General features: G+C 42.2%; 1 protein-coding gene across 1 annotated transcript; it reads right to left on the bottom strand.

Annotated features, from left to right (window-relative positions):
• Positions 1 to 7223: 7223 nt before the first annotated feature.
• On the bottom strand, positions 7224 to 13134 carry LOC100560238 (epidermal differentiation-specific protein). The gene is made up of 2 exons (XM_003217604.4): positions 11021 to 13134; positions 7224 to 10296 (listed from the first exon to the last, which is right to left on the bottom strand). Exon 2 carries the CDS (start codon positions 10205 to 10207, stop codon positions 9203 to 9205), a length of 1005 nt encoding a protein of 334 aa, XP_003217652.1. The 5' UTR covers positions 10208 to 10296; positions 11021 to 13134; the 3' UTR covers positions 7224 to 9202.
• Between the last annotated feature and the right edge of the window lie 1363 nt (positions 13135 to 14497).

Genomic DNA, 14497 nt, shown 5'->3' with positions numbered 1-14497 from the left:
ACAGTCCTCGAGCTTTGTTGCTACCTAGCCCAATCCTCACTGTTGCCCAGGCTTCGGAGACCAATGTCTATAGTGTTGCTTCTCTCTCCCTGGATCTTCCAACCAGATTGTGGGAGAGTGCCCATCAAAGTTGGGTTAAGGGTGACCAATGGGACGGGACATCTTGCAGAGTTTCTGAAACAGAGGTGTTCAACCAGTTATTTGAATATGTGGAAATCTGCATACACACATACACTGAATAATAACATCTTGTTATGATTCAGTGTATGCATGTATACACCACGTCAATACCATGCTTTCTGGGCCTAGGTAAATCACCCACCAACCTGCCTCACACTTCTACTACCCACCCTCAATTCCAACCCGATCTCAATTCAGGGTGCAGGCCAAATATTTTAAAAATCCATTTTCCTAGAAACTGCCATAGGATTTTAAATGATGCATTAAATATTTCAAGTATCTAAGAAGTAGTACTTTCAAAAGCAAATGAACACCTTGTATTCCAACAGGACCAGAATGGAAGAAAGGGTTAATTATTCTGTTGACTGCTGAACTTGCTGACCAAAAGGTCGGCAGTTCGAATCCAGGGAGCAGGTGAGCTTCTGCTGTTAGCCCCAGCTTTTGCCAACCTAGCAGTCCGGAAACATGCAAGTGTGAGTAGATCAGTAGGTATCACTCTGATGGGAAGGTAACGGCACTCCATGCAGTCATGCCGGCCACATGACCTTGGAGGTATCTACAGACAACGCCATACATTCCTAGTTAGTATCAAAGCTCATTTAGTCCTCAAGAATGTTGGTCTTTGAAGCATCTGGGTAGCTGCCTGCTTCAATTTGGGGTTGCCCAGTATGAGGGTGATTGCTTGCATAGAGCCATTTGATAGCTTTATTAGTGTAATCAATGTCAATTTGAATCCTCTTAAATTTGCCTTCAGTAACAAGCTCTGTGAAGTGTAAAATGAGACATAAAGAAGTAAGAGGGCGATTATTGTCCCAGCTGCTTTGATATGAACTTTTGTTTGAAGGCTTCTTAGACTGTATTCTTTGCCTGTCATTCGGCAGATGTGCCTAAAGAGTGAGGCAACAACTAGGATGGAGCAAAATAAAACCACAAGAAGGGGACAAGCTGAACCAAAGAATAAAATAAAGGATTTCAAAGAAGCACCATAATCTACCTCAATTGTACCTTGACTCATGTCCATCTCTTTTGTAGTTCCATTGTTTAGGTGATATATAAGAATATTCTGGAAGGCAAAAATAAAAACAGCTAAGGACATGGCTAAAGAACCCAAAAGAAGCCGTGGTATTAGCCATGATATTCTCAGCTTGCACCAAAGAAAAAAGGAGCAAGAACTGTTCACTATCTTGATGCAGTAGAAGAAAGAGATCCAAGCAGTGTTCCAGAATCTGAAGAATGTAAAAACAGTAACAAAGGAGTAAATCACTTGTAGCCCAACATTGTTGCTGGCCACAAAGTAGTCATGCAGCATAGTTGCAGCCACAGCAATTGCAATACAGATATTGGATATACCCTGACTCAGAAGGAGTTGTTCATTGGAGGCAAGGCTCCTGCTTGAAGCCCATTCAACAATAACCACTTTGACTATGAAGCCATTGGAGATGAGCCCACCAGTGACCAAGTCAACCAGAGCTACTAGAAAGGCAAGGAACTGGACAGACAACATATCTGTAGACGAGAAAATCCTGTTTTTTTTTTTGTTTGTTTTTTTTGTGAATAGCAGTTGTTTGAAGAAAGTTTCTGGGATGAGATTGCAAATGCAAGGAGCAGATCTGTGATGTAGGTTTTGATGCACTGAGAATTATTCTAATGAACAGTTTATACAGTCTATGCAAATAAACAAGATTCTTATGTTTCCCATTTCCATAATGCATTTGTCTGGAACCATCATTTTGATAAATATTATATGGAAAATCCTCTCCAAGAACTTTCTAACATCCAAGCATGATGCTCAACTTTTAGTAGCTGTGTGAATAAGGCTTGACACAGACACATGTCATATTACTCTCTGTGTAAAGCAGGAATGGGCAAAGTGTTGCCTGAAAGTGGCATCACCTAAAATCCCTGAAAAGAAAAATATGTTTCCAACAAAATACATACTTTGTTTCTCTGGGCTACAAAGTCCCTTGATTTTAATCAATGTCAATATGTCAATTTATGATCCTTTTTTGTTTATTTACTGTTTGAAATAAGGCACTGATTTGTTTATTTCTTTTTATATAAAGGGAAATGAGAATATTTGTTTCTGGCATTAGCATTTCACATGCCTGTTAATATTAAACCCAATAATCTGCCATATAAATCTGGAGTTCACTTTAAAAACAAGAATAGCTAAAAATAGGTATGGACATAGATGGCATAGTGGACTAAGTGACTTGAAGGTTGGGTTGCTGACCTGAAAGCTGCCAGGTTCAAATCCCACCCCAGGAGAGTGCGGATGAGCTCCCTCTATCAGCTCCAGCTCCATGCAGGGACATAAGAGAAGCCTCCCACAAGGATGGTAAAAACATCAAAAAAACATCCGGGCGTCCCCTGGACAATGTCCTGCAGATGGCCAATTCACTGCTGTCAAGCCAGGGGACGCCTGGCTTGACAGCAGTGTGTGCGAAAAAGACCTTGGAGTCCTCGTGGACAACAAGTTAAACATGAGCCAACAATGTGATGCGGCAGCTAAAAAAGCCAACGGGATTCTGTCCTGCATCAATAGGGGAATAGCGTCTAGATCCAGGGAAGTCATGCTCCCCCTCTATTCTGCCTTGGTCAGACCACACCTGGAATACTGCGTCCAATTCTGGGCACCACAGTTGAAGGGAGATGTTGACAAGCTGGAAAGCGTCCAGAGAAGGGCGACTAAAATGATTAAGGGTCTGGAGAACAAGCCCTATGAGGAGAGGTTTAAAGAGCTGGGCATGTTTAGCCTGCAGAAGAGAAGGCTGAGAGGAGACATGATAGCCATGTACAAATACGTGAAGGGAAGTCATAGGGAGGAGGGAGCAAGCTTGTTTTCTGCTGCCCTGCAGACTAGGACACGGAACAATGGCTTCAAACTACAGGAAAGGAGATTCCACCTGAACATCAGGAAGAACTTCCTCACTGTGAAATCTGTTCGACAGTGGAACTCTCTCCCCCGGACTGTGGTGGAGGCTCCTTCTTTGGAGGCTTTTAAGCAGAGGCTGGATGGCCATCTGTCGGGGGTGCTTTGAATGCGATTTCCTGCTTCTTAGCAGGGGGTTGGATGTCCCATGAGGTCTCTTCCAACTCTACTATTCTAGGATTCTATGATTCTCACTTCAGAAGCGACTCAAGTTGCTCCTGACACAGAAAAAAAACCATGGTAATCATATCCATTCTCCATTTGCAACCCTGTTATTGAAGGACAAGATTACACTGACATGATTTCTGAAATAAATATAATTGCTGCATTGTGTCTATGCCTCTGTAGCCCTGTTGGAATATTGTAAAGCATTTACAGCTACATGAAGTGAGCTTTTGACTGGAGTTGTTCAAGAGCAATGCAACCATGTTCGTTCCCAGTGGGGAATAGAGTATATGACTCTGTGGAAAAAGTGCAAATTTGGATTGATGGAAAAAATGGTATATGAGAACGTTGTTGGTATTTCCAAAAAAGAGGCAAATAATCTGTAATAATTATTTTAAATACAGTAGAGTCTCATTTATCCAACATTCGCTTATCCAACACTCTGGATTTTCCAACGCAGTCTGCATTTTAGTAGTCAATGTTTTTGTAGTCAGTGTTTTCAATACATTGTGATGTTTTGGTGCTAAATTCGTAAATACAGTAATTACTACGTAGCATTACTGTGCATTGAACTACTTTTTCTGTCAAATTTGTTGTATAACATGATGTTTTGGTGCTTAATTTGTAAAATCATAACCTAATTTGATGTTTAATAGGCTTTTCCTTAATCCCTCCTTATTATCCAACATATTCGCATATTCGCTTTCCTCATGTTGTGGTGACTCTCAACCATAATATTGTTTTCATCGCTACTTCATAACTATAATTTTGCTACTGTTATGAATCGTAATGTAAATATCTGATATGCCGGATGTATTTTCATTCACAGGACCAAATTTAGCACAAATACATGATATGCTGAAATTTGAATACTGGTGGGGTTGTTTGGGGGGTGATTTTGTAATATGGAAGTTTTAGTTGCTGGGATTTATAGTTCACCTACAATCAAAGAGCATTTTGAACCCCACCAACAATGGAATTAAGCCAAACTTAGCACACAGAATTCCCATGACCAGCAGAAAATACTGGAAGGGTTTGGTGGGCACTGACCTTGACTTTTGGAGTTGTAGTTCACCTACATCCAGAGAACACTGAGGACTCCAAACAGTGATTGATCTGGACCAAACTCAGTATGAATACTCAATGTGCTCAAATTTGAACACTGGTATAATTTGGGGAAAATAGACCTTTTGGGAGTTGTAGTTGCTGGGATTTATAGTTCAGCTACCTATTGAACCCCACCAATGATAGAATTGGGCCAAACTTCCCACACAGAAGCCTCATGACCAACAGAAAATACTGGTTTTTGGCGACCCCTCTGACACTCCCCTGGTGACTCCCCCCAGGGGTCCCGACCCCAAGGTTGAGAAACACTGCCCTAGGGGGAGAAAAGTGGCATATAAATGTAGTAAATAAATAGTTAAATAAATAAATTGCACCTGTGCTTTGGGAAATTTTATACTTATAATCTAAATGTTATGTATCATTGATAGTGTTTTGAAGCTTGTGATCACTATAATATATAAGAAACCCTCAGTATTCCATAATTCAGTTGTCTTTTCTGGAGTTTTAGTCATGTCAATAATTTTACCATATGTACCACCTCTCATGTCTTGATTGCCTTTTCCATTGATGAAATTGGTTTTTCACAGTTCTTCACAGTCACAGTCACTGGGAAAGTTAATTCATCCACCTAGAATCATAGAATCATGGAGTTGGAAGAGACCTCATGAGCCATCCAGTCCAACCCCCAGACTTCGCAACCACAGAGGGTGCCTGCCATAGATGCAGGCGAAACGTCAGGAGGGAATGCTTCAGGAGCATGGCCATACAGCCCTGAAAACTCACAGCAACCCAATCATTCATTTTCTCTCTTCTCTTTCTTCCCCCCTTTGCCTGTTTTCATCTCTTTTTTCTCCTTCTCCCTCCTGCCTTTTTTCTTTCTCCTTCTCTGAACTTCCAAGGTAGTCTTCAGCCTCCTTCAGAAGCAGGGGAAGCAGGGGGTGTGGTCTCCAGGGAGGGGCGTGCCCTCTGTGCCCTTAGGCCCCGCCCCCTCCACAGCCCGCGCATGGCCCGATCAAGATGGCGGTTCTCAGGGCTGTATGACCATGTTCCAGAAGCATTCTCTCCTGACGTTTTGCCTGCATCTATGGCAGGCACCCTCAGTGGTTGTGAGGTCTGTTGGAAACAAGGCAAGTGGGGTTTATATATCTGTGGAATGTTCAGGGTGGGAAAAGGAACTCTTGTCTGAGGCAGGTGTGAATGTTGCAATTGGCCACCTTGATTAACATTAAATAGCCTTGCAGCTTCAAAGCCTGGCTGCAAGGCATTCCTTCCTTGCAGAAAGGGAGAGCTGGGAAAAGAGGAAGGAAGGAGGGAGAAGAGGGAGGGCGCCAGGGGATCCAGAAGCCTGGTGGTGGGAAACAAAGGGCTGAGCCCGCTGCTGCTTCTGGGCGTTGGAGGGCGGAAAAGAGAGAGAGGTGCCCGGGGGACACAGTTAACGGAGCAAGGCACAAAAAGGGCGGAAGAGCCAGGAAGGGAGCCCGGTGCTGCGCCCTTCCAGGCTTTGCCGGCTCTTGCGCCTTCCACCACCGCGTAGTTGGCATATGGCTTGAGCTGCCCTTGTTCACAGGACATGGGGAACAGACCTCTTAAAAAATGGAAAATGTGTGTGCGTGTGTGTGTGTGTGTGTGGGGGGGGATTTAAAGCTTTTTTTTTCAAGCTGAAAGAACATCTCTCTAGGAATATCTTGGTCCTCCAGCCTGACTGCTGAAGTGGAAGTTGACCACAGAGTTGCACTGGATAACCTAGAGATTCCTAGAGAGACCTTATTTATCAGCAAATCAGCAAATAATCAAATATTTTTTAAAAAAAGTTAAACCTACAAGTGTGGATGCCAGTTCTTATTCGAATAGTTGATTTGGAATGACACCTTACTAACATCATAAGATTGTGTATCTTCTCAATTATGGAAAATTAGTTACATATGCATACTGCAATGGTGCAGCAGGTTAAACTGCCGAGCTGCTGAATTTGTGGACCAAAAGGTTGGCAGTTCGAATCCGAGAAGCAGGATGAGCTCCTGCTGTTAGCCTCGGTTTCTGCCAATCTAGCAGTTTGAAAACATGCAAATGTGAGTAGATCAATAGGTACCACTCCAGCGGGAAGGTAACGGCGCTCCATGCAGTCATGACCTTGGAGGTGTCTACGGACAACGCCAGCTCTTCGGCTTAGAAATGGAGATGAGCACCAACCCCCACAGTCAAACACTACTAGACTTAATGTCAGGGGAAAACCTTTACCTTAACCTATACATACAATGCCTGCAATAACTACAAAAAATGCATATGCTTACCTATGACACTAACGGGATGCCAGCCAAAGGATGGTTTTCATCAGGATGTAAGGAAGATTTTCTCATATAAATGGTTGGGTCACAATGTGGGCTTTGTAGGCTAAATGGAGGCTACAGGGAATGTGGTGCTCCATGTAGTGTATGGCCTGTGCTACAGGCTTTTTTCCTGGTGGGATGTAATACATTATGATTTCTTTCTCTTCCATCCCAGAATAAGCAGAGCAAATAGGCTTGGATCAGAAACACACTGAATATAAACTCCTGCAGTAGTCATGGTTCCTTGAATGTGCTCTTTCAGTTTTATGGTTCAATTTGAGGCACAAGAAGAATGCAAATGATAGCCATTTCCTCCCTTGGCTAATACTGAGATTCAGACATTTGGCATAATCACATATAGAGGACTTTTTTCAATCCATTGTATTAATCAGAACAATTTTCAGACTTTTGGAAATGCATGACTTTTTTAGGGATTGTAACCTTTTTGAAAACCAGAATCTCCATAAACTTTTGGAGAAAAATAGCATTCACAACCATTTGAAAATCATATCCTTTTGTAAAGTATGATCTTCCAGAGAAGAGCCAAAAACTCGTTTGAGTAAAATCTTCTCTTTATTGGTATATAACCACATGTCCTAATTCAAGGCAATTTGGTTTTCAGTTGTTAGATTGGCATAATCTCTGTTCCTAACAGATTAGAGATGACTAGGTTATCGTCATCTCTAATCTGTTAGGAACAGAGATTATGCCAATGCACAAAATATAGCAGTTCTTTGCAGTGTTCTTTTCAGTGCCCAAAATCATCTACTCTCCCATAAAATACCTTGTTTCTATATCATGCCCTCAAGAGACAAAATTAAAGTAGATTTCGTTAAAAGTAACATATTTGGTTTACTCACAACCTTCATGTATTCAGCATACAGGTACATAACTTGTCAATCCAGTTACAGATAGGTTTGAAGTAGTTTCTCTGTGTAGATAATACAGGACATCTTTCTTACAATCAAGAGCAACATGAGTTTGCTCTTAACAGTCCAGTCTCATGGCGTCTCTGCTTTGATGGAGTCTCATGACGTCTATGCTCTAACGGAGTCTAACATCTTTGCTGTAATGGAGTCTTAAGTCTAAAATGGAGTCTGAGCTCAGAGTAGTTCCAGATCTGATCATGTGGTCTGCAGCCCCACCCACAACCTCAACAAGCATAGAGTAAAGAGAAAGCTGCATATCAAAACATACATATACAATACAGTAAGCAGAATCATATACTGTATAAACGAATTACTAGTGGAGCTTGAAGAAGGTTGCTATTTCCAACACAGACAGCATAAAGGGGGGGGGGGAGAGAGAGAGAGATAAAACTAGTAAAGGTGTGCTTGCCAGAATGCATTTCAATAATATCCTCTCAGCAGGCTCTCCACCAGTGTGCAGAGCTGTTGGGTGAATCAAGAGGCCAACTATGTTGCATGCCTTTGAGGCAAAGCCACCCCAACACCCATATGTTTTGATCTGGTGAGAATAGGAAAAACATCCATCAACCACACTCACACAGAGCAGCCTGCAAATATTTGATATGCTGCAAATTGACCTCGAATGCATACCAAATGCCATTTGGGTCCATCGATTGTGGGAACAGCTCAGGTCTGTTATTTCTTCTCTCAGTTCTATCAGTGAAGCTGATTGAAGCAAGTCATACATGGGGAAATTCCACATAGACTTCTCAGGCCTCATAAAAGGAAAGTTGCCTCCTCCCTTCCTCCCCCTATCCCCAGAAGGTTCCAGGCATCCAGAAAATCTATTTGCAAGCCTGAAACTTTCATAAGAGCACTATATCTCACAAGACTTGAAGTAGGCTTTATACAGACTTGTCTCGTGTATATATGAGCCATTAATGAGCTGGCCCAGCAATGAGCCAGCTGAGCCATTAATGAGCTGTACCTACCTATTGCTGTTTGAAAACCTAGCATCCCCACTTGGAGACACACATAGACTTCGCCAGGCCCTAAGTGGCTCTTGGTTGCCTTACTGGTGAGTACACATTTAGGCTAAAGTGGAGTCCAATATTTAAAATTGGCACATTTCAACAGATAAAACTTTAACAATTTTGGAGTAGAGTATATAATGGATTAAATGTAGATAAATGCACTTCAGGATAAGTATAGTCACAATTTTGGATGCTCAACTACAAACAAAAATGAAAAGCTGACATGATAGTACAGCAAGACCCTGTAATGCTGTAACTCATATTTGTGATTTCACTTACTTGCACCTGGAGGGAAATTGTTTGTCAAGGAATTTACTTGGTCTTCCAGGCGATTCTATGGTATGCATCATCCCAAAGTTGCAATAGAGTTGCATTGGAGGAAAATATTCCTAAAGAGTGATCTAGAAATCTCTAAGTCTTCCAATGCAACTGTATAGTATGCTGGGAATGCAAATTATATAATTTAATACCATTCAGTTGTATCCATGGATTCGAGAGAAACCGCAGTCCAGCCAGAATTGTATCTTCTTCTTTTTAGCTAAAAAAGGATGGTATCTTCTGTGAATATGGAGGGCTCAATGTATATTGAGTCTATATTTGCTTTTTCATCTCAATTGGCTTAACAACATACTTAGTATTAATGCTACGCCCTGACACACTTCGATACTCTCCAATCTCGGTCTTTCTCTTCCCATTCCTGGTAATGCTTATTTCCACAGGAGCGGAGGCTGTGACTAGCTTCCTCATCACCTGGACATTCAGTTCTGAATGTGGTGGGATCTTGACCGGCACAGTCACCTCAACTTTATCTACAGTGAGAGTAGACTCTGGTTTTCCTTTCTCCACTGTGATGGTTGTGTTTGGATCTATGGATAAGTTAAATTTCTCATCTATGTGCAAGTTGGGCACCAAAAATTTAAAACTGTGGCTCGTGGCTGCTTCATAGACTCTGCTGTTGCTACTGGTGAATGTTTGCTCATAATCTGTGGCATTAATGCCACTGAATTCATCGATCAACACTTCACTCTCGCTTTCTACCTTTTTGCGATCCCATAAGATCTTGGTGGTGATAACAGGCCGACCGGCTTTAAGGGGATATACATGGGAACACTTATCGTGGAAATTGAATATTGGGCCATAATCGGGATTTTTTGTTCCTTCCCGAGCTATACAGAACCAGCCACTTCGATTGGCATTTTCATAGAGTAGCCAGGCCCCTCTCTGGACAATATGGGAAGATGCCTTGTTATTGAAATATCCGTAAGTCAGGTTGGTTTCCTCTGTTATCACTTTGCTCTCCCCTTCAAATTTTTTATTCTGATAAAGCGTGATCTGAGGATTTTCCAAGTCTTCAGTCACTAACCGGAGAGAAGAAATCTGATTATTTAAGGGGATGTGCTTGTACTCCCCTTCCTCAAATGCAGCAGGAGGCCCTTGGTAGTTGGCATCGCGGAAGGCCAGCCAAGGTTGCCCAATCACCTTCAGGGATGAAATACAATCTCCAAAATCCACACTTCCTAGGTCAGGAACATCTGAAATGAATTCTTTACGAAGTCCATTGAAGTCTTCATGTTCATAAACAATTATTTTATTCATCTTCGGCAGGTTGGAGAGAAGAGATCCCTGTTCACCTCAGAAGGGGGTAGGAAATGCAAGGCACCTGTTCACTTGCAGATGCTCACTTGCTGCCATGAAGTGGAAAGAAACACAGAAAAATATACACTAGAACCAAAGCCAATGTAGCAGTGTGAACACAGATAAAGCCCCCAGTTCCAAGTCACCCTGTCTCCTAAAACAATGGCAGCCTAACCATGTTTACTTAGAAGTACATTGAACTGCTAGTCGCCAAGGGGGTGACAAAGCTGATTTGGGCAATCTGTTGCTTTTGAGCCAATTGCCACAAAAGCAAGCAGCCCAGCTATACCTCTTCCACAACCCTCTTCTTTTCAGTTTACACTACACCAGGGGGATGGGATTGTGGGATATTCAAATGGTAACTGCCCAGCATCTGAGCTTTCTTTGGGAAAGGAACTAGTCCAAAACCCACATTAATAGACAATTTTGTACTAGTCTCTGACCCCATAACTGCAAGACTCCTTTCTTGATTTTTTTTCCATTTGAAACCATTTTAGCTTCTTCCTGCAAGCCATCCCCAATATGACATTTTTTTTATCTCAGGAGCTGGCAACTAATTTTACTCTTTTGATTTCAGATATTGAAGATAATTGATCTGGGAACAAGTCTTCTTGAATTCAAGGAGCACAATTCTGTATTTATAAATCTCCTTATGCCCTTTACGCACTGATTTTCTTTTTGTTCTGAAGTAAATGCTGCTATTGAACCTTAAGAGTTTCCATTACAAATAGCTAATACTTTATATATATGTATATATAAGGAGCCTCTACCTACCTTGTTAGGTGATTAGTGCAAACACCCAGTCTGTTAGCAGATGTGAGTTCCCTTAGGCTCTTACTAGCTATATATAAGGCAAAAACTGAATAAATATGAAACCAATTAGAATGTTTTTGAGAACTGGAACTAGCTATAGTGAGTGGAGCCAGCCTGAAGAATGCAGATGGAAGAACTTCAAGCCACTGTGACCCAAAAAGTTGTCTAGAAGTAGTATTTGAGCCAAAACTTTGCCCTAATTCTTGGATTATTTTCTCTCTCTCCAGTCTATGTGAGAAACTTAAAGACAGCATGTGTACAGCCTCATTTGTTTTTGGACAGAGATTATTCCATTAAAAAGTTCACTGTGAAATCCTATCATATTTCTGTTGTTTTTTTCCCCCTATAGTCCTCTTGTGGCTTGAAAACTTATGGCTTTTTTCACTCCCTAAGGTTAGTGGAACTTAATATTGCTTTAATCTTGGTTGGATGGTTGCTTAGCATTATGCATCATACAGGATGAAGAAGTGACCTAGTCTCTTGTCAGTCATGCTTTTGTGTCTAGATAGGATGCTGGAGAGAAATCAGCCACCATGGTGAACATAAGTACCCATGACAGGGGGAAATGTAGTTTGAGACTGTGGAAGTCATAAAGAAAATAAACATTATGTTGCTAGATAGGACAGTTAAACTCAGAATCACAAAAATCACTTTACCTGTTCCCTTCCATGTACAGGGATAGTTAGATAAAGTCAAGGGATCTTAAGGTATGAATGAAATGGTGGTACAAGGATGTAGTCTTTGGATTTTTTTTTTAATACTGAGGAGCATTCAGAAAATCTGCCAATGTAAAAGGGTATGGGTGACTGTGTGTGCACCTTGAAGTCATCTGTCAACTTCTGGCAACCCTATGAATTTAATGTTTTTCTTTAGGCAGTAACACCTCAGAGATATTCCTTCTTCTGAACTATGGCCTGTAGCACCTGGCATTCATTGGTGGTCTCCCATCCAAGCAGGGCTGACCTTGCATAGTTTCTGTGTTCATAGAATCATAGAGTTGGAAGAGACCTCATGGGCCATCAAATGCAACCCCTTGCCGAGAGGCAAGAAATTGCATTCAAAGCACCCCCGACAGATGGCCATCCAGCTTTTGCTTAAAAGACTCCAAAGGAGCCTCCACCACACTCCGAGGCAGAGAGTTTCAGTGCGTAACAGCTCTCACAGTGAGGAAGTTCTTCCTAATGATCAGGTGAAATCTCCTTTCCTGTAGTTTGTAGCCATTGTTCCGTGTCCTAGTCTCCAGGGCAGCAGAAAACTAGCTTGCTCCCTCCTCCCTATGACTTCCCCTCACATATTTATACATGGCTATCATGTCTCCTCTCAGCCGTCTCTTCTGCAGGCTAAACATACCCAGCTCTTCCAGCCACTCCTTGTAGGGCTTGTTCTCCAAACCCTTGATCATTTTAGTCTCCCTCCTCCCACCTTCCAGCTTGTCAACATCTCCTTTCAATAGCGGTGCCCAGAATAGGACACAATATTCCAGGTGTGGTCTGACCAAGGTGGAATAGAAAGGCAGCATTACTTCCCATTCTAGACACTATACTCCTATTTATGCAGGCCAAAATCCCATTGGCTTTTTTAGCTGCTGCATCACATTGTTGGCTCATGTTTAACTTGTTGTCCACAAGAACTCCAAGATCCTTTTCACACGTACTGCTTTCGAACCAGGCGTCAGGATGTTCAGACAGGATGCAGTGTCTTGAGGATATTTAAAAGGGATGGGTTTCAGTTAAACTAAGATGATGTCTAATATCAAGCAGGGGGCAGAACAGTTTAAAAGCAAATCCATAGAGGAAAGCTGACAAGACTATGAGCCTTATCACGCAATGCAGATAAAGTGGAACTGCGTCAGGATAATAGCACCTTCAGTTGCAACTTACCACATGTCATTCTTCAGTTGTTATTCTTTTATCTAACAGAAAAAAATCTGACTTTTTTTCTTATGTTGCACTATAATTTCCTTTGTAAATGTTCAATTGTGCTTTCACACTGATTATGGGTGGCCAGGGGCCGTTTAGTCGACATCTTTTGGGTGCAGAAACAGTGTTATGAATGGCACTGGCTGCTCTCAAACAGTGGTGTTGTCGACCGCGTTTCTAGGGGATCGGGCCCCTTAAGGAGAGAGCCGATCCGGTCCTGAGAGAACGGACCTTGGCGGAGCCAATAGGAGAATATGAGCCGCAATACAACCTGGAACCGAAATGAAGAAGGTCCGCCAAAGATGAAGGAAAATCCGCCAAGGAGTCTTTATTGAGCGATTCAGCTGAAAAGGACACTAGTAGCGATCATTCAGTCTACTAGCGTAACATACATTCAAAATAAAGCCATATTTATACAATGTTTCGGTCTGACAGCCCTTTGAATTTCCCGCCCCGCTCCCCCGCCCATCTGATCGCGGATAGGCTAGAAGGTTGAACGAGGCGGGCTTTCGTTTCCCGCCTTGCTCTGCTGGCCCAATGGGGAGCCGCTTTTTGTCCCCACTCGGGCCAATCAGAGAGGAGGAGGCGGGAGCTATTGAAACAATGAAGTGACATGGCAGGAAATATCAGATTAGTCCTTGCCCGGCCGATTTCTAAAGGGATTAATGACAGTCATCAGGGGTTCCTGTCATGTACACTGATTTCAGATATGCCTTAAGGTGTCAGGGGGGAAGTAAGGATGGGTGTCAATGGGCGCAGCAGGGCGTCTTCCTGAGACGTCCTGGTTTTCCCTTTGGAGGAGATATGACAATGTTTGCCTTGAGGGCGAATCACCTTTTATTCGGCGACCCAAGCCCTATATTGTCCATGCAATCTGATTCTGATTAGGTTATGCGGCAGCGGATTAACCTTTTGTTTTTGGGAAAGGAAGCCTGGGTCATAGGAGCAGGGGTTCATGTTGGGGTCAAAATATTTCCCATTTGATTTCATGATTTGACAATTATATGAAATAGAATGAAAATTAAAATAAAGTTGGAACATAAACCCAGCTGGGAAAAACACATATTTTCCGGGGATCCCAAAGAGTACAAATACATATAGGCAGATAGATAGATTTCAAGGAAGTAAGGGAGAATCCATAAAGGTGGGTTACATTGCATAAAGGGGGATCATGAATGATATAAACAATTGAAAACATTTGATAAGAACGAAGTTCACAACATCTGGGGAACCCAATATGGAAAGTCATAGGAGTGGAGTTCTAGCAGCATGATTTCACAATTCATGAAGTTAGCCCAACGATTAGAAATTCATACAACAGTGAGTCATGAGGGTGTCCAGGTACATAGAATATGAAAATTCACGGATACATGAGGAAAAAGAGTTCATCTGTGATGGAAGGAATTCATAGAGATGGCATGGGGAAGGGGCACATGTGGGTTGCAGTCTTTGGAAGTATAGGATTTCATAAGTCCAAGGGTAGGTCTGGGGAAGAGTGTTCTTCTCCTTCATAAAATTA

The sequence above is a fragment of the Anolis carolinensis genome, chromosome 2 (assembly GCF_035594765.1).
Source record: "Anolis carolinensis isolate JA03-04 chromosome 2, rAnoCar3.1.pri, whole genome shotgun sequence".
Lineage (NCBI taxonomy): Eukaryota > Metazoa > Chordata > Lepidosauria > Squamata > Dactyloidae > Anolis > Anolis carolinensis.
This window is presented reverse-complemented; position numbering and strand designations above follow the sequence as displayed.